Raw genomic sequence first — 21,226 nt, forward strand, 5'->3', positions numbered from 1 at the left:
GACCTCGGACTTTTTTTCTCATATTATTAATTTTACCTTAGTGTGTCCAGTTTTGCAACATGGTGCAGCCTTAGTTTAAAGAAGGCAGATACAAGTAGTGAAATCAGCCAGAATACATTTCCATGCAGCACAGGAATGAGGCATCTTCTCTGATCCACGTTCACTACAACAGAACTCAACTTTTTTCTGCCACATACAATATGGCGGTGACGTTGACGTGCGAACCTGCGCCCTATGACGCGTCTACGTATATATGTCTGTGCTTAATCCAGCCATACTAATCGTAAACAACAGGTGTGTTCGAAGAACCCAATTAGTCGGATGAAATCATCTTGGATGTCTCATTTGATCTTGGATGTTTTAAGCAACGTAAGAAGAACGGACCCCTCATCAGATGTCAGTGTACACAGCAGAAATGATGGCAATAATTATAGGACTACAATGAATAGAGGACGTAAAACCAGATAGAATAGTTGTGTCCTTCGGCAGCCCTTTACAGTATCCAAAATATGAAATCAGAAAGAGAAGTTATCTTTAGAAATTCATCAAAGTTTATTCCGAATACATAAACTTTATATAAATGTAAAGTTCTGTTGGGTTTCAGTCCATGTAGGGATAAATGGAAATGAAAGAGCTGACCAAATAGCTAAAAAATCAATTTGAACAAATAATATTATAAACATACCATATGGGAAAGGAGAAGCTAAGACAATAATTAAAAAATAAATTGAGAAAAAATGGCAGGATAGATGGAACATGGATACAAGTGGAAAACATTATTATAGTGTACAGAAATCTATTAATGACAAGGGTGTGATTAGAGAGAAGTGAAGAGAGGAGACTATTATGAAAAGACTGACATTTGATCATACTGGGTTAAATAAAAAAAATTTATTAAAGAAAAGTGAAACAGATGAGTGTATAGAATGTAAAGTAATAGAAAATGTAGAACAGATTTTATTATATTGTAGGAAATATGATGAAGAAAGGATAAGATTAAAACAAAAGACAAAACAAATAGGAAGAGAATGGAATTTGAAAGGATTAATAGGAACAACAGGAGAGGGGATAAAAAAATACAGACAGCTGTTATTAAATATCTTAAGAATATAGGATTATACTATAAGATTTAAAAGGTATATAGATGTATGGATGTGTGTGTATATAGGTATGTATATGGATGTGTGTGTGTGTGTGTGTGTGTGTGTGTGTGTGTGTGTGTGTGTGTGTGTGTGTGTGTGTGTGTGTGTGTGTAGATATATATATATGGGTATATGGATAGATATGGATATATAGATGTATGTATGTATATAGATATGTGTATGTGTGGATATATATAGATATATATAGATTTATAGATATAAATATAGACATGTAGATATGTAAAGGTATATATGTGGATGTAGATATAAATAAAGTAATTATTACATAGATATGGCCCATGCTATATACTCCGGTACAGTAGGTGGCGGTATGCACCTAAAAGCTAAGATTGCAATCTGCCAGTAAACAAAAAGAAGAAGAAGAAAGTCGTCGTCGTCGCCGCTCATTCATAGTTCAGCTCTGTTCAACTTTAATGTGGCCAAAAAACCTTAGACTTGTCTTGTGAGGCCTTAAGCTGCCAACCAGAGAACTGGGTAAGAGACAAAGCTAAAGCCTCCTAGACTCTGACAGCATGTGCAGCTCGTCTTAACCGCTATTTGTCTCCGTTTTAGAAGAAGCGACAGCCTGCGAGGGAGCAGTTAGCATCAGAGCTAACTGAGAAGCTAACGGCCAGAGAAGTTTCCTGTTAGAGGAAAAGGGAAAAAGTGACTTCTCATTGAGAACACTGGACACTTATTGGACTCTGGGCTGTTTGGAGGCTTTTCTCCGAGGAACAAAAGCGAGTCTGACGGTAAGAAGATGAACTTAACAACAATTTAACCAGACCTCTCAGCTTTTAATGAAAGTTAAGAGATTATGTTAATTTTCGCCGGTCGGTGGGGGGTGAAACACCGAACGTAATTGTTCAGTTAGATATGGATTAAAAAATAAATCTCCGATTATATCATACCAAATCCGATTAATCGATTTTTTCCTCCTATTTTGTTTCATAAAAATAAATTAAAGAAATTATTTTAAAACCTTGCTTTTATGTCAAGCATTTCGTCAGGGAGTTTACCTGAATTCAAAGTGCAATTAAAAACAATCTGTGAAACATGCTTGTAAAACAAGATGGCAGCCGTGCCATTATAAACAATGCAAATATAACAAAACATTTGCTGCTAGTGGTATTACACATTGAGCTAAGAACAGGCTTCACTGCACTTGTGAACATCAAACTAAGTAAAAAAAAAAAAAAGTAAATAAGTAAATGAAGTACCTCGAATTATGGTAAAAAAAAGTTTCCACTTAACAATAGTTTGACAATACATTTGCCTAAACATATATGCATTATCACATGCTGTTCTCTTCATGGAAACCCGATGAGTGTATTGGCAAAATAAAATCCAGATTTTCCAAAAATGAAATCTTAAAGAATTGTAAATTCAAATTAATCGATTAAATCGATTTATCGCCCAGCCCTAGTTAAAACTGAGCTGACCAGATTTCTGAAATCAAATATGGAGACATTTTTAGCTCGTAGATAAAAATCAATACATCTCATCAAGATGAATTTAGGAAACAGGTACAGTAATGGGTTCGTTCATTTTTAAATATTTATTAATATTTAAACAAAAATAAAGTGTATAAGCGAGGAATGTGCCTCCCCACACTTTTAGTATATCCTAAGATTAATAAAATGAATAAATCGATAGTGTTAATAGGAAACTACAACTGTGTCTTTGGGTTGGGGCAAAGTGGTGGGGGTGGGAGTGGAGGGCTCCAGGGTCGTTAGCAGGGCTTTCTAATTTTGTGGGGCCAAAAGAGCTCTGCTGCCTCCTAAGGGGAGAGTGACATGAGGAAAAGAAAAACCAGTAAATACAAACATTTGGCCTGTGGCTGTCTGTGGAGACAGAGTTCCCCCACCTTTTCAAAAAAGTGCAACAAATACTTATTCTGTTCACGTCTAACTACCTATGAGCAATAGGTTTTTCTGCGTTAACATAAAAAATTAATAGCGCTCAGGGCTGCAGGTAAAGGGTTAAATATGTTTCTTACTGTCAACTGACCGCATCAGGAGCCTGTGCATCTCAGAGTAACAGATTAATTTCTCCCACTAATGGGCTCTAAGCACAGCTCCACTACTTCCTCCTTTGTTTCCTGTATTTCATTACTGGACAAACTGATTAATCCAGGTGTGTCTGGCTAGTTACTGAGGTCAGACATACCTGGATTAATCAGTCTGACCAGTAATGAAAGACAGGAAACAAAGGAGCTGCTGAGTTTCAGGAAGCAGTGGAGCTGTGTTTATAGCCTGTTTGGGACAAGAAAATGGGTTTTGGTGATGTGAGGTGAAAAAAAGCACAGACTTGGAAAACCCCTTGACATGAATGCAAGTGATTGTGCGTGTAGTGCAGCATGAGCATGTATGAACTTACATAAAGTGTGTATAACTACATTATGTGTATGGTAGTAGTTGATGTGCAAGTATATTGTTTGCTCCTATAAGGTGAGTTAACTCCGGTCAGTGAGTCAGCTAACATGAGATCATCTCTGGTTTCTTCAAGGCCTTCTGTGTCTGAAATGCCATCAGCCAAGGTATCCAGAGGTCTGGATAAAATAAGTGGAGAAGAGGATATATTATGTGCAGGGGCCCGTTCTTCGTACGTCGCTAACTCAGTTAGCTGGATTTGATTGTTGTGGATTTGGCATGATCTTGGATTGTTTGGTTCTTTGAAACTCATCCTGGACATGCTGTCATAGCAACATGTGCGCAAGCTTAAACCTGCTTAACTTTTCAAATTAATCGCGTCTTGCACAATAGACAGGATCTTTCAGCGCAGCGCGACAGTGTAATTGTGGAGAGATTTTTCTTGGTGGCTGTTATAAACAGACAAACATCATTTAACAGTGGCTTTTAAAGATGAAAAAGTTGTGTAAGAGCCATAAATACAAAATATTTAAGTTATTTGTATGATGGTTTGCTTTTTTTATTTTTATCATATTCAGTAAGAAGATTTGTTCAGGCCATTTTATTGTGAAGTTTAGTTTTACTTTGAAAGGCTTGCTTCCTGTCGAGCCATATATTGTATAAGAAAAAAACTATGGATGGATTATCTAGACAGCAATACAGTTTTTGACTGTGTAAACTGTGTATGACTTGGAAAAGGAAAAACTTTTTAGTTTTGTGAAATTTTAGTTAAAATTCACAGTTTGTATGCGTCCTTTACCTCCAGTGTGTAAGGAATGACACCGAAATTGGATCTATTGACATAACAAGTGGATTTTTAAAATAAAGTATAATGATTAAAGGCTACCATTTTGTAGAATATTCTTGTATTTCACTTTTACTTGTCCCCATGTTCTAGTGGGTCCTGTGGAGGCTCTGACGTAAAAAAAACAAAGTAAATATGAAATTATTAAAATGCAAAAATACACTGTAGAAAGTGATAGAAACATCTACCATGGACAGCACTTATACATTAATTTGTCTACTTTTTGACAGCCCTCTCTCCTGGCTTTAGCAGACTTTGAGGTGTTACCTGTTGGTTCAATTAAAGACTCAAACTCGGCATAACCTCCATTAAAAGCTATTGTTCTGCGTGGGAGAAAAACTGTGGGCGTTCTTTGGCCATAATCAGAATCAGGAATTATGTAATAATTCCAGAGGGAAATTGTTGTTTCAGTACAATCGCCATAACATAAACAAACATCACAAACATTTCAGGGGCAGACGATTTACTGAGGCCTTGCTGCCAAGGAACCGCTTTACACGGTGCCCACAGGGCGCTGCCATTACTCTGTGAAAAGATAGAGGCCACAAAAAAAAGGAAGGTGGGAGGGAAAAAAACATAACTCATACTTTATCCTAAAACAGGATAAAGTATGAGATATCAAAAACCTCTTGCACAAAAAGCACAAACAAGATGAGACACATATAGCAGAAGGTAAACATTTGAGACTAGTCGTGTGTAAGTTCATCAGTTTATATGAGCATCAGTTATGTGTGTCTGTTTGGGTGAAAGTGTTTATATTTCCGTGAACACTCTCCCGAGGCTATTGTCCTTGATGTTATCAGCCGGCCAACAGTTCAGAAAGCATCCGCAGGTGTCAGCGGGGGAGGAGGGAGCAGGGGAGAGTTCTGAGCATTCTCCGGCATAACAGTCCAGGAGTGATTAGATAGGGAGGGCATAGACCAAATATGTTATTTGTTATGAGACAAGCTGCACTGCTTTTCCTGTCAGCTTTAAGTCTTTTGCTGGCCCCAAATGGGGAAATCCAATTTTCCAAATTGTTGGGCTTTTCCGCGCCTCACTACCAGATTTTATCCCATCTCCCCTTTGAGTTCAACCACCGAAGCCAGTCTACGTACCAGCATATCCAGCTTTTCGGCTCTGCTCCTCCACCTTCCAGAACTGTCCGTTCACCGCCTTAGTGAGCGCGTCATATGCAGCCGGCAGCCTGAACAGCCAATAGCAGCGTTGCTGATCATTGTTTCTACGATCGATACATTTCCCCTTTTAAACCAACGCATGGATTGCGTTATTTCAGATAACTCAATCCAGCCATACTTATCATAAACAACAGGTGTGTTCGAAGAACCCAATTAGCCGGCTCATGATTAGCCGGATGAAATCATCTTGGATGTGTCATTTGATCTTGGATGTTTTAAGCAACATATGAAGAACGGGCCCTTGAACAGAATTTTTTAAAACACAAGAAAAAAATACAACTAATCTGCCTCTTCATTCTGCCACAGCTAGGGAAGTGCAGTGAAACTCATGTTCAGGGCAGAGACTCAGAAAGAGGTTTAATCCTCAGACATTGGGCTTCTCAACTCAAACATGAGTATATAGCCACTCTGTTTTACATAACATACTTTGCACACTACATTTCTACATATGTAACTTTAGAACTCCAATCATATCAATGCTTTATCACTTGAACTTTATTAATACTAGTAAAATTCTTTCCCTTCTTGTCAACTTTTCTTTCCATCAATGTTCCTGTTTTCCTCCACTCTCATTTAATCTCCTTTCTGTCTTCCTATCTTCTTCCTCTCTAAAACAGACATTATATTATTAAAATCACTTCCAAAAACATGAGAATGTACAACATGAAAACTTCCAATTGATATTATTTTTCTTATCTCATCGGATTAAATACTAAAAATGCTAATTACCACAATATCTGGAGCTAAAAGCAAAAACAACATAATAAATGAACATTAAACAGGTGATTCCAAAAAAAGTAAAAAAAACAAAGCAACTGGACTTGTTTTCCGTAGTTGAAGACATTTTCGCTCCCTATCCAGGAAGCTTTCTCAATAGCGTACCGCGCACCGTCTCGAGCAACGCCCCTTTTGCCGCTTAGGTAGGGCATACAGGTAGAGAACGCCCGTAGCAACCAGCTATTACACGCACAACAGAACCAGCGATATGACCGACTTTGCAGCCATTAAACTTTCCTAAGACGATGTCCCAGGCGCACGGTTTACTGGTCGCACTGTCGAAGAACACACCAACCTTCAGCTCAAACGATGGCTTCAGTGTTCGAGGGCTTAAAAAGACCGGAAAACGGGCCGAGTCGATCGAACGGTAAGCTTTGATTTTTTTTTTTTTTTTCCTGCGCGGCGGTCATGGCGTCGTCGGCCGTTTTTTTTGTTTGTAATCACCGTCCAGGAATCGGTATATGTTTAATGTTTGTCTTATCTGAAATGTTTTTGAGTAGGCTATCCTGGTAGCAGGGTATCATGTTAGCGCCTGCTACCATGATAGCCTATATGCTATCATATAGGCTATCATGGTGGCCGACATGTTAGTAATGAAGCAGGCGCTTCATTACTAACATGTCGGCCACCAAAATACTCTTACCTGTTCACTACTTGATGTCGCTGGAATTGGGTCAGGATGTTCTTCGGTTGTGCCCTTTCCTCCGACAAAATGCTTGCTACATATGTAGGCTGACCGCACCGGTGTACCCAGCGCACACATTTCTCCTTGGCAGTCTTGAAGAAACCATCCTTCATATGCGGCCGATCAGCGTACCTCGAGTCGCTGTTGCACGTTCCATAGCAACAATGTTTAAAAACCATGGTCTTAGATTTGGAAAAAGCAGTCGTTTCAACGAGTAAAACCTAGGCTAACGCACATCTCTTTTACAGCGAAACAGCGGCGGACTATGCAAGTTTGTCCTACTGCGTACCACGTGATGTGACGTCATCGTGACGTTACGTTTCTAAAAATAGCTCGCTCGCGGTACGCTATTCAAAAAGTCTGGAGTCATGTGGAGTAACAAGCTTTATACCATTACCAAACAAAGGCCTTGTAATGGCTTAGATAACATGCAAATTCAACCGTAAAGGGTCCACCTCTTAGTAATGGGCGGTCGTTAAAGCCATTAAACCAGCAGATTGGACCGAAACTGGTCCGCTCCTCTTCGGTCCAATAATAAAGGATTAGCTAATGTTATCTTATCTTAAATAACACTTTTTAATAGAATATATGTACTGGTTTCTTTCAAGGTCTTAATTACATTTTCTTTGTGGGCTCCAGTAACACATGATAGATAATATCTACTTTGAAAGTTAACATGAAGTGCTGCTGAAGAACACCACTCTTATCTACCTGGATGTTCTCTGGAGGACTGAAACGCGTCAGTCAGTGACGTCAGTCTGTGGGTCTGGGTCTGTCGGGGCAATGAGAGAAGTTTCGTCTCCTCTCTCCGTTTCTGTCCCTGGACGTTTTCTTGCTCATGGTTTTTCACGTGCCTAGATACATTTGTTGTGTTTCCACTGAATTTAACCGGCTTTTTACCAAACATACAGCTTGATTTCATTTACGGTATTAAAATGTAGCCAAATGGCGCTACTTTCCCTCATGTTTTTGAGAGAGAACTGAGTGGGCGGCCCAGGCTGAGCCTGCGTGCTGATTGGCTGGCGCCGCTGAGCCATGTAACAGAGGGGAGGGGGAGCAGCAGAGTGCCGTGCCACAGACCACAGACAGCAGCACACGCGGAGACGTTGGGGAAGCTGCTGCAGCCACGCGCGTGTGTACTGACACATGGTCAGCGTGTCAGTTTTGCCCCCCTCCCCCTCCCCTTTGTCCTGGGCCCGGGATAACTGACCCGTTTGTCCCCCCCTGTCGGCGGGCAAACAGGGGGGGACAAACGGACTTTATATGATGTCTATGGTTGGGACAACAAACTTCCACTTCTTCTTCTGTTTCAAAAGCGGTGCACTCTTCTTTGTGTTCTAACGGCATCTGACATCCAAAAGGATCATTACCGCACATATACGTTATATACGTAGATGCCCCATTGGAAGCTGCCCTATAGGGCGGCCATCTTGGGTCAGACCACAGATCAGACAGCTACTGTCAGAATGAATAGGAGGCAGCTCAGATCCCATTTTAATCATATGTTCACAGTGATTGTGACCTTTCGGTTAGATTACACAGCTTTATTGAGAACTAAAACAATTTTAACTGAGGTCAAACTGGATGAGATATATACGCAGTTCTATATTTTGACAACATAATATAATAAAACGCACACAAATTATACATTACACACCTCTCTCTCTCTCTCTCTCTCTATTAATATATATATATAATTTTTTTTATAAATATTCATTTTCATAGACTATTTATTGCAATCCCTTTTATCATGAATCGGTATATAACTGGTAGCGTCCTACTTAATGTGAGAATACATTTACAAATGGCACTTTAAACTGTACATAAAACAGATACTCATCAGTGACAATCTGACACTTTTTAAGAGTATGTGATGACAACAGCACTGATCTACATAGGAGCAAAACTATACACAGACAAGTGAGAGCAGAGCTGCATTTAAAAATTATAAAATACAATCCGCAATGTGGAAAACAAATCTACAAAAAAACAAATAATGCACCTTAGAATCAAATAGATAACAAAATCATAGCAAAAAGAGAAACACTCTACATTTTGTTATAAATCCTGTCTGTCCAGTAATTTAGGACCATTTTGTTTGTTTTGTTTATATCTTCAGTCACATCTTTTAGAAATTAGGGTTTTAATTTAATTTTCCCTGCTTTCATCCCTGCTATCCATTAGCACATATTGTGTTTATGTTGGAAAAACTAACTGTAGAGCTTGAGGATTATCTATCATAAAATCTTACTAATGGAAAGTAATTCCCCATGATCTGGTTTGTTGTACCCATAAGCAGCGCAAAATTTGGGCATTCTGGGACGTAACTCTGAAAGTTTGCTGTCAGTACAAAATCAAAATTATGTATTAATTTAGACAATCGTTTAATTCAACAAATTGGTCCCATGTAGCCCCTACAAGGGTGACGTTTTCAGTCAGATAATTTATCTGGAAATCGGTTTAGAAATCACCGGATTCAGAGTGTTTGACAACATAAAGTATCACTTTCCTGAATTGAGATGTATTCTCTGACCACAGCTTGGTCTGACCCAAGATGGCCGCTCTGGCGGCAAGTCAGAGAGCTGAAAAGCTGGATGTGCTGTTACACTGACTGGCTTCGGTGGTTTAACTCAAGTGGAGTATGGGATAAAATCTGGATGTGAAGCGCGGATAAGCTCAACAATTTGGGAAATTGGATTTCACCATTTGGAGCCAGCAAAAGACTTACAGGAAAGTCAGTGCAGCTTGTCTCATAACAAATAACATATTTGGTCTATGCCCTCCCTATCTAATCACTCCTGGATTGTTATGAGGAACTAGCTCAGAACTCTCCCTGCTCCCCCCTTCCCCGCTGACACCTGCGGATGCTTTCTGAACTGTTGGCCAGCTGATAACATGAAGGACAATGGCCTCTGGAGAGCGTTGACAGAAATATAAACACTTTCACCCAAACAGACATAACTGATGCTCATATAAACTGATGAACAAGGCCTCAGTAAATCGTCTCCCCCTGAAATGTTTGTGATGTTTGTTTGTTTGTTATGGCGATTGCACTGAAACAGCAATTTCCCTCTGGGATTATTAAAGTATTTCTGATTCTGATAGCTTTTCAAGCTATTGTTTGTTTTTTGTGAATCTGCATTATATTTTACATTTAGCTAGCTTTAACTTTTTATTCTGTTTTGAATTACTAGTTTTTAGATTGTATAAATAATGTTGAGTTGAGAATATTAGTTTTTAAAAAGGGAGAAATATTGTTGTTTTGCCAGCGGACATTCTTCAAATACAGCTCAACAACATAACGTTTTTTCCCCCCTGCTTTTGACAAGAAAATCTTGTAGTTGATTATAAAAGGCACAATATGAATTATCAGATTCACATTCAGGCAATCAAAGGACCCTGATTATATTTAATCTACCGGTTTGTTTATCTATATCCTCATTGGTGAATCAGGCTGAGTTTTATCAAGCCTGTATGGTTCGACATTTTCCTCTCAGCTGCGACTCTAGAACCACACAGGGGTTCACGCTGCGTCTTCATGCATGAACCAGCTGCTGTTTCCCTCTTTTCAGCTCCATGTAGTCCTAGTCATCACCTTTCACAACGACAGATTTCTCATCTCAGTCTCCGCGCTGACCAGACAAATCTCCTCTATGGCGCAGGGCATAGGGCGCTCTGGTGCGTAATTACCAAACTGAAGGTTTAGTTTGAAGTTGTTCTGTCTTGTTTTGTCAGAGCGGACGGAGTATTGACTTTCTGCTTCACTTTTAGCCCACTAATAGTCTTAAATCCTATAGAAAATATAGCACTTTTTATGCATTGCAACCCTAGGGTCGTGGCCGAGTGGTTAGAGCAGCGCACTTGCACTCAGAGAAGGATGCAAGTACCCGGTTTGATCCCCAGTGCCGGCACTCTGTGTCCCTGAGCAAGATCCTTAACCCCAGATTGCTTCCCAGGCGCCGCACATGGCAGCCCACTGCTCCCCAAGGGCATGGGTTAAATGCAGAAAGCAAATTTCATTGTAATGTATGTTTCAATGACGGTAAAGACGATATTACTAATTACTATTATTAGATTTGATGAGTATAGGCACAGCTTTTCAGTGGTCTGCCTCTCACTGGTTCCTAAGTGACTGTAGAAAAAAACACTCTTTTGGTAACGTCTGTTATCAGCATAATTTATACGTAATGATATCGGTGTGAGGCGGCCAGGTGGGCGGATTTCACTCCCATTGGTGCGCTGTGCATGAAGAATAAAAAGTGGGAAAAATTAATAAATATATAGTGTAAAGGCCTCATTTAGAGGGAGGAGGATGAAGGGTCTGAGCTGAAGCCCCTGATGTTACAACTGCCTTAAAAGTGTGCACCTAAATTACATGTAACTTAATTTTGCGCACCTGAATTAAAGCGCAAGGCAACAGTCCACCAATGCACCACTGGTTCTGTGTCGTTAAACAAAATAGCATGAAACACAACAACTAACACTTTAATTGGGACATTTTGCTACAGGTGGAAGGACATTAAACGTAGTGGTTCAAGATTTGAAGGCGGGACGCTGATAAAAGCCCCTGCAGAAGGCAGAGTTTAGACTGAGCTCTGGATGGACAGGAAACAAGAACAAAACTCTGAGCTATTCTGCCCTTCTTCAATTAACAGGATTGGTTGGAGTTTTTACAGTTCTGCAGCTTTCAAAGAAATCTAACTTTTAACTTTCTTTTTCTGAATACATAATTTACCCAGTATAACAAATAGTTTTTCTGAACAGGATTACCAACTATAGCTTTAAGCCTGAATGTCAGGCACATAAATCAGAGATAACAAATGTTTCTGTTTAATGTAGAACAACATTTTTAAAGTGAAAGACATGCAGGATTGTGTAAATTTTAATGTCTAATGCAGAGATTAAAACTACAATTTAAGATCCATAAGTGTGTTTTTGAGCTATTTAGAGTTGAAGTCTATCTTGTAGGGCTAGGGTGGTACCAACCCTGATAAGCAATGGTGTGTTGTGGGAAATAACAAAAACTTATTCCCCATTTACTTATTCCATAAAAGAAAACATTGAGAACATCAGGTTCCAGCACTTTTATTGAGAACAGGATCAGAGACAAAGTTATCACACCCCTAGCTAGGCCACAGCCTGCCCCCCTGTCTGCTCCCAGCCCTGGTCTCCTCTGAATCTGCCCTACCTTCTCCTCTCACTCTGCGATATCAGCTGACGTAATACAAACACCTCAAACCCAAAACATTTACAGTGTCACACAGAAAATATTCAAGCATTGACCTCGAGAGGAGAGTGAAACCATCTTCTGAGTGCAGCTGCTTACGTGTTTTTTTGAAGAAGATGGGTCAGAGGTGATTTTAGGACCCCAAGCTTTAATGTTTCCATTCACATGGAGGAGGGCATGTCTACCTAGACCCACATCCTCCTGGAGGATATTTAGAGATGAAGTGTAGTGAACCATTTGGCAGCAGAGTGAGTGTGGAACCTACACTTTGTAACCTTAACCTAGTTGTGTGGAGTGATTTTTATCAGAGCTTCAATTAAGGATGTCGATGAGGAGGCAGTGACATTGTCTGGGATGGAATTAAAGTTACACTTTACTTTGTAAATCTGATTTCTTCTGTTTTCACTCCTCAGACATTTCACAGCATCTTGTTCTCTTGGAAGGTTCTTGCTGATCAATCTGCCAGTGGCCAAGAGAGGAACTTCATTATTAACCTGAAGGAACCAAACACCAAAGACATGAAAGAAGAAGAACCAGAACCTCGAGGAATTAAAGAAGAACAGTTTGGACTGTGTATCTTTCCAGATGAAAAGCAACTTGTTAAGCAGGAGACAGATACCTTTGTTGGGTTTTCTGCTTGTGACAAACTATTTCAAGCTGAACCTGAACTCCAACAGATGAACGTGACAAAGGAGGAACCAGAACCTGTAGAGATTAAAGAGGAACATGGGGATCTCTGGAGTAATGAGGATGAGGAGCAACTTGTAGTAAAGCAGGAGGCTGACACCTTTAAGGTGACTCCTCTGGATTTAAAACATGACAGAAATGAACCAGAAGAGAAAATGAACCAACTTCTCAATGCAGACTCCCCTGAAGGTGAGAAGCAACAGGATAATAATAATGAAGAGTCAGGATCAAACACAGATGAAGAGCTAAAGCGTAAAAAGAGACGAGAGAAAACCAAAGATCACAGTGATGGTTCAAAACTAAAAAGACATAAGACCAATAAACCTTGTGAAGTATGTGGTAAATGTTTCACTAAATGTAGATGTTTGACTAATTACATGAGAGGAAATACAGGAGAGAAATCTTTCCTGTGTGCGCTTTGTGGAAAAGGTTTCCCCAGTCAAAGTCATTTAAATATCCACATGAGAGCCCACACAGGGGAGAAGCCTTTCTCTTGTCCAACTTGTGCAAAAGGTTTTTCCACTAAAGGTAACTTGAATATTCACATAAGAACTCATACAGGAGAGAAGCCATATGCTTGTGGAATGTGTGATAAATATTTCAGCTGTAGTAGTCATTTAGCTCGCCACATGAGAATGCACAGAGGGGAGAAGCCTTTTTCCTGTCCAACTTGTGCAAAAGCGTTTTCCAATAGAAGGAGCCTGAGTATTCACATGGGAAGTCATACGGGCGACATGCCATACACTTGTAAAATGTGTGAGAAATCTTACAGCTTTTGTAGTTCCTTAGCTTATCACATGAGAACTCATTTTGGCGACAAGCCATACGCTTGTGAAATGTGTGATAAATCTTTCAGCGTTGTTAGTCATTTAGCTGGTCACATGAGGACGCACACAGGAGTTAAGCCTTTTTCCTGTCCAACTTGTGCAAAACGGTTTTCCCATAAAGGTAACCTTAATAAGCACATAAGAACTCATACGGGCGATAAGCCATACCCTTGTGAAATGTGTGATAAATCTTTCAGCAATGGTAGTTATTTAGCTGGTCACATGAGAACGCACACAGGAGTGAAGCCATTTTCTTGTCCAACTTGTGCAAAAGGGTTTTCTCAAAAAGGTCACCTGAGTAAGCACATAAGAACTCATACGGGTGAGAAGCCATATGATTGTGGAATGTGTGACACATCTTTTAGCACTGGTAGTAATTTAGCTCGCCACATGAAAATGCACACTGGTGAGAAGCCTTTCTCTTGTCCAATTTGTGCACAAGGGTTTTCCGGTAAAAATAACTTAAGTAAACACATAAAAACTCATACGGGCTGGAAGCCTCATTGTTGTGAAATGTGTGATAAATCTTTCATCAGTGGTAGCGATTTAGCTCATCACATGAGAATGCACACAGGGGAGAAGCCTTTTTCCTGTCCAACTTGTGCAAAAGGGTTTTCCACTAAAGGTAACCTGAGTAGGCACATAAGAACTCATACGGGCGATAAGCCTTATTACTGTAAAGTGTGCAATAAATCGTTCAGCTTTGGTAGTTATTTAGCTGTTCACATGAGAACGCACACTGGTGAGAAGCCTTTCTCTTGTCCAAGTTGTGCACAAGGGTTTTCCATTAAAAGTAACTTAAGTAAACACATAAGAACTCATATTGGCAGAAAGCCTCATCATTGTGAAATGTTTGATAAATCTTTCATCAGTGGTAGTTAGAACTAACTAGAACAGTAGAACTAATACGGGTGAGAAGCCTTATCATTGTAAAGTGTGTGTGATAAATATTTTACTTCCTCTAGTAATAGGATTAAAAATATGAGAACTCACAGGTGAGAAGCTGTATGCTTCTAAAGTATGTGCCAAGTCTTTCATAAACAGTTGTCATTTGGCTGATCACATGCTAACCCACAGGTGGGAAGCCTTTCTTGTGTCTGATGTGTAGAAAATGTTTCTTTAAGCAAAGCAATCCAAGTGTCCACATGGGAATCCATGGTGATAAGAGGTGGCAGGTTCAAATACCTAAAACATTCATTAAACAATACAAAAGGAAAGACAACAGACGATCTTCTCTAGCAAGGAGAACATCAGAGAGACGTGTTCAGTTACATGTATCCCCTGTTCTGAAGCATCCTCTGCTGCTGCCTTACTTTTTATTTTCCGGGCTTAAGGAACGGGGAGAAATACTTCAGTGTAACCTTTGACCTTATAAACTAGCAGCTTGGGTATGCAGAACAACCGTAACAATTGAGCATTCAGTGAACAGGAAAATGAGTATCAACAGATGGCTGGGTGCAATTCATCCGAGATAGAGCTAGCAAATTTATGGTGAGGTTGTTTCTTAAATGGAAGTGTCTACTGGATGTTACAGTAGAGAAAATCTACATAAAAGCCACACCTATGATCATGAATTGAGATGACCTATGAAAGTTTGTGTGACTTCTATTTTAGACATGACAAATTTATCGTTAGTAAATGGATATTTTTAATTCAATTTTATTTATATAGTGCCAATTCATGAAAGATGTCATCTCAAGGCACTTTCCAAAGTAAAATTCTGATTGATCAAAAGAATTTGCTGTCTAGCAAACCCAGTAGATTGCATCAAGTCTTGAAGAGTAGCATTTACTCCTCCTGAAGAAGCGTAGAGCCACAGTGACATCTGCATTGTCCATGGCTTTGGAGCAATCGCTTACACTGAGCACACATGTGGTACTCTGAGTATGTACCACATACTTTTAAAGTACTTAAGAAACATCTCTTGATCAAGAAGACTTAATTAATTACAGCCTAATATCTAATCTTTTTGTTAGAATTATTTTTACTATTTGCTGTATGTTGTATTTTATTTTCCATATTCATCGTATTTATCACAAATTTACTCATTACTATTAAAAAGGTTTTTAGGTTTGAGTTTATATTAAAGTGTCTTTCAGGTGACTAATATTTCTCTCCTATGTGACAGAGTAAGTTTTTGTGAAGAGAAAAAGTGTCATGATATAAAGTTGTTTTTGCAGGACTATTTGCATCCAGCTATCCGTGGGAACTCCTTTCCCTGAGAACCGAATGCTTAATCGTTCTGTGTAACTGATTTGCTAGTATGATCATGTTCAAGGTCACATTGCAGTTTGTTTCCCTGGGAAAATAAAAAGTAAGGGGAGGCACGGATGCACTTCAGAGCGATGGGAAACACATGGCTGAGATTTGTTGTCTTTCCTTTTTGTGTTGTTTTAATGAATGTTTAGGTGTTTAAACCTGACACTTTTTCTATATAAAATTCTTGAGAAAGTAGTTGCTAATCAGCCATGACAACATTTACAAAGTAATGACCTGTTTGAAGAGTTTCAGTCAGGCTTCAGAGGTCATCATAGCACTGGAACAGCTCTAGTGAAGGTCACTAATAATATTCTCATGGCCTCAGATGATAGATTTGTGTCTGTTAGATCTCATCTGGGTTTCTGTTATGGTTAGAGAAGCATTATGCTGGTCTAAATGTGACAGATCCCAGTGTGTTCATGTTAATTAATCTTCAAACTCTAGGGTCACTTGTGGAGTACCACAGGGTGCAGTCATTGGCCACAGTACAGTATATATATATATATATATATATATATATATATATATATATATATATATATATATATATATATATATATATATATATATATATATATATGAGAGAGAGAGAGAGAGAGAGAGAGGCTTCTGATTTGCAAAATTATCAGACAGCATGGGATTCATTTCCACTGTAATGCTGAAGACACTCAGCTATATTTATCCTTAAATCCTGATGAATCCAATCAATTATTCCGACTACACGCATGTCTTGATTACATCAAAACCTGGATGATTTACATTTTCTGCATTTAAATTCTGACAAGACAGAAGTTGTAATCCTTGGACTAGAATCCTCAAAAAATAAGCTTTTTAATCAATCACTTAATCTGGATGGCATGAACTTGGCCTCTAGTAATAAAGTAAAAAATCTTGCTGTTATTTTTGACCAAGACAAAACGCATTAAACAGGTTTTAAGAAATTCCTTCTTTCCCCTCTGGAATATTGCCAAAATCTGAAATGTTGTTAGAAATATCAATATAGAAGTATATACCCAGAGTACGTATACCCAGAGCTCTCAACTCTTATGCATTGATAGTATGACACATGCATTTCACTGACTTCACACACCACACATGGCATTTCTCATGCATAAAAATAACAATGCCCGTCATGACTGCAGACGGTCCATTTACAGGGCTGTCCATCCAGAGCTCAGTCCAAACTCCGCCTTCTGCAGAGCTTTTTCAACTTCTTTCACAGCTTGGGGCCATCAGTAATTATTCCTACCGCAGTTAATGTTAACATAGCAGGAGGAAGTGTGATCAGAGTTATAAATAATTTAGGTCTTAACCAGTGGTAAAAGTTAAGCCGGTACCTTCCGGTACTGCATACACAGAAGGGAAGGGGGAGAGCTGCTGCCAGATAAATCTTTCATTCAGAACCAGGCATGGCTGCACACAGGATCAGAGAAGAGTCCTGCTAACCAGATCCAGTCTAAAAATCCATTCATTTTTATTAATTCTGCATTTTTTAACTACATGTGCCATGTGTCATTACGCACCAGAGCACCCTGCACCATAGAGGAGATTTGTCATGTCAACGCCGAGACTGAGATTCAATTCAATTCAATTTCCAAATTGAACATTTACAAAGTAATGACCTACTTGAGGAGTTTCAGTCAGGCTTCAGAGCTCATCATAGCACTGAAACGGCTCTGGTGAAGGTCACTAATGATATTCTCATGGCCTCAGATAATGGACTTTTGTCTGTACTTGTCCTGTTAGATCTCAGTGCTGCATTTGATACAGTTGATCACAATATTCTCCTACAAAGACTTGAGCATACTGTAGGGATTAAGGAGAATGCATTAAGCTGGTTTAAATCTTATCTATTGGACAGATTCCAATTTGTTCATGTTAACAATAAATCCTCTTCAAACTGTAGGGTCACTTGACCTTGGACCAATTTTCTCTCTCTCTCAGAATCAGAATCAGAATCAGACATACTTTAATAATCCCAGAGGGAAATTACTTTTGTAACACGCTCCAGATATACCAACAAACATTTTTATATATATATTTACAACATTCCACACAAAGTAATATAAATATACACATATATAAGTCAATATATATATATACATGCAGGGTGCGATTTGCTGGGGGGGTTGGGGGGGATTTTCCCCCCCTCTGGTTGTGACGTCCCCCCCCCCTCTGGTCATTCGCGTTTTATCCCTGGGGGGGATACATTCCTCCCCCTTCTGATCTGAATAAGTAATATTATCAGGGGTTTAATGTTCTCGGTCGCTGTGAGGGACTTTCGTCATTGGGAAAATGAGCGCAAAATGTTCCGTGTAGACTTTTTATTCCAGATTTTAAACAGAAGCTGCGCTTAACCAATGAAATCTGGCAGAGCTAGGACATTAGCCAATCAGAAGGAGAGTAGGGCGGGTCTTTGCAAAGTGGAAATCTACCAGTCTGAGGTTTATCGGTGTTCAATCATTTTAACTTTTAAAAGAAAATCTCAAACTGACCACAGATGCATGAATGAAAGTAGTGGTGGTCAAAGGTTTTCTTTGGATTTATGTAAACCAGCAGGTCAGAAAGTTCAGTGCATAAAACAGCTGACAACAACTTCCCTTGGTAAGTGTGCCTGTCGCTGTTATGTTTTTTTTTTAAACTGAAAGAGTAATGCTGTAGCTCGGCTAATTTAGCATGACGTGCTTTTTTTTTTAAGAAAAAAAAGGAGGGTCGGAATATGAAACAATGTCCCGGTTTGACTGGGTCTGATTCGGAAAAAGTAAAAAAAAAAAAAAAATCATAAATATTATTCCACCTGCGCTTTTCTGTAACAAAGAAGGTCGTGGAGGGGCTGTTGACCATCTCCAGCAGTCCATGAGCGAGAGGTGGGGACACAAAGTATATAGGATTGATTTATATTGAATGTTACAGTAGAGTTAATGTACAGGTGTGAAGAAGATGATGTAATGATGCAAGCTGCTGTCTTTTGAATTAGCTGCAGTTTATGGAGGGTTTTGAAAATGTAAAGTGGAAAGACGAGTGGACTGTGGACCAGTTTGGAAAAAGTGCGAAGGAAGAACTTGCTTGATGCTGCAAATATGAAAGTTAACCAGGTGATGTTATGGATGTGGAAAGTGAGGAGATTTTGAAGAGGGCTGTCCTTGATGGTGCAAAGGCTCTGAAGCTGGAAGGTGGGAGAGATACAGGAATTGTCAATGGAACTGTCAGATTTGGTTAAAGTGGACTTTGCACAATAAGCAAATGAGGTTACTAAGGTGGCATGACGTCCACGGCCCAGGAATATATGGGCTGACTAGAAAATGTTTTTAGTCAAATTGATTGTTTTTGCTTTAACCCCTGAATATGATGGATTTTTCAAAATTTATATTAATATATGTCTTGTGTCCTTCACATTTGTAAATTAATTTTGTTGTTTATATTTAAAGAGTATTATTAAATTTTCTGCTCAAAGCTGTTAAAGTAAATTAATACCCACTCATGAGTCCCGACAGTAGATGCCGCAAGTTTAAAAACAAAAGTCTAACCTACTGGATCTAGCTAGCTACCTGAAAGAGCACCTGCTAGCTAACCATTATTAATAAAACTTTGATTCATTAATACAACTTTTGAAATTACCCCCCCCCCCCCCCCTGGGTTTTTTGCAAATTGCACACTGTATACATGTGTATATATATATATATATATATATATATATATATATATATATATATATATATATATATATATATATATATATATGTATATATATATATATATATGTATATATATATATGTGTGTGTGTGTGTGTGTGTGTGTGTGTGTGTGTGTGTGTGTGTATATATGTATAACTGTAGATACAAATAAAGTGATAGTGACTTGTGCAAGAACAGTGCAAAGAATTAATAAATGTCAATTACAGAGGGGGGTTGACTGAAACCATCACTCTCTTAGAGTGAGTGCATTTTCTATCTTTGCTATTCCTTGTTTGTTTGTTTGTTCATTGTTAGTTTTGCTGTTTGTCAACTGAAACAACTTAGTTGCAGTTCAACTTTTTTTGTTTTTAGTCCAAAATATTTCAATGTTCTATTTTTTTTCAACATTTTATTCCTACTTGCTTTTAACCTGTTTTATTTTCCTATATTTTAATCATGTAAAGCACGTTGCATTGTCTCTGTACTGAACTGTGCTATACAAATAAATTTGCCTTGCCTTGTCTTGCCTTGTGTATTTTGTGGCGGGTGGTTTCCTGAGCGGTGACGCCCGGTTTTCACCGGGGTCATGCCAACACATGGAGTTGGAAGTGTGTGGCTGGAGAAGCTCACACGCCGACACGGAGTTAAACTTTGTCCAGCGTTTAATTGCTCCGTAGAAGATTGCAGTTTAGCGATCGGAGAAATTGTCGGCTATGAAAGTGTGAGGTCCCCTTCTAGAATGAACAATGTGGTCGTCGTCTTTTTTCTGGAAAGTATTGATAAGGTGGTTGTCGAGCAAGGTGTGGTTATTCAAGACACCTTTGTTCAGGTGGTGCCGCTAGTTAATCCGGCCAAAAGGATCATCCTGTCTCAAGTCCCTCCGTTTATTAGTAATGAAACACTTCAAAGAGAACTTGCGAGGCACTGGCAGCTAATGTCACCCATTAAACTGATCCCTCTGGGCTGTAAATCACCGCACCTTAAACGTGTTGTTTCCTTCAGAAGGCAGGTTTTTCTTGGTTTCGAAAAATAACAATGTGGAGCTAAATTTAATATTGAAGTTAAAAGTGGATGACTTTGATGACACTGTTTATGCTTCTTCAGAAAACATGAAGTGCTTTGGCTGTGGAATGGAGGGCCATATAGTCCGTTCCTGTCCACAAAAACAAAATGCTAAAGACAACAGTGAGACCGCTTCATCAGTTTCAGAGCATGAACATCCACAGAGTTCACAGGAGGGAACCACACGGTACACAACCGGCTGGGCATGAAGGAGCAGCAGCTTCAGTTAATGCTATTATGGGTTCTGATGGTTCAGGAAATGTTAGTTCAGGTGCTGATGTGGTTTCTGATGGCCCAGAAGATTTTAGTCTAGGTACCAGGGAGTTTGGTGCTGTTGATTCTGATGCTGCTTTCTCTGATTGAGTAGCTGGAGTCAGTGAGCAGTCACACACTGACAGCGTTACCACACAGACATAAGCAGGGGAGGTAGGATGTTCTCTGGAGAAGGAGGATGGAATGATGGTAGATAAAGATTTCTTAAAAACCATTTG

At 39.2% G+C, this 21,226-nt stretch overlaps 1 protein-coding gene across 3 annotated transcripts; it reads left to right on the forward strand.

Annotated features, from left to right (window-relative positions):
• Nucleotides 1-1,519: 1,519 nt before the first annotated feature.
• On the forward strand, nt 1,520-16,014 carry LOC110367533 (gastrula zinc finger protein XlCGF57.1). 3 transcript variants are annotated; one of them, XM_021313623.2, is made up of 3 exons: nt 1,520-1,637; nt 1,716-1,894; nt 12,639-16,014. In XM_021313623.2, the coding sequence occupies exon 3, from the start codon at nt 12,744-12,746 to the stop codon at nt 14,619-14,621; it is 1,878 nt and encodes a 625-aa protein (XP_021169298.2). In that variant the 5' UTR covers nt 1,520-1,637; nt 1,716-1,894; nt 12,639-12,743; the 3' UTR covers nt 14,622-16,014. The 3 variants fall into 3 exon arrangements, with proteins under 3 accessions (XP_021169298.2, XP_021169300.2, XP_021169299.2); XM_021313625.2 differs by having other exon boundaries at nt 12,669-16,014; XM_021313624.2 differs by having other exon boundaries at nt 1,719-1,894.
• The last annotated feature ends 5,212 nt before the right edge of the window (nt 16,015-21,226 follow it).

This window comes from Fundulus heteroclitus, unplaced genomic scaffold (assembly GCF_011125445.2).
Source record: "Fundulus heteroclitus isolate FHET01 unplaced genomic scaffold, MU-UCD_Fhet_4.1 scaffold_46, whole genome shotgun sequence".
NCBI classification, from domain to species: Eukaryota; Metazoa; Chordata; class Actinopteri; order Cyprinodontiformes; family Fundulidae; genus Fundulus; species Fundulus heteroclitus.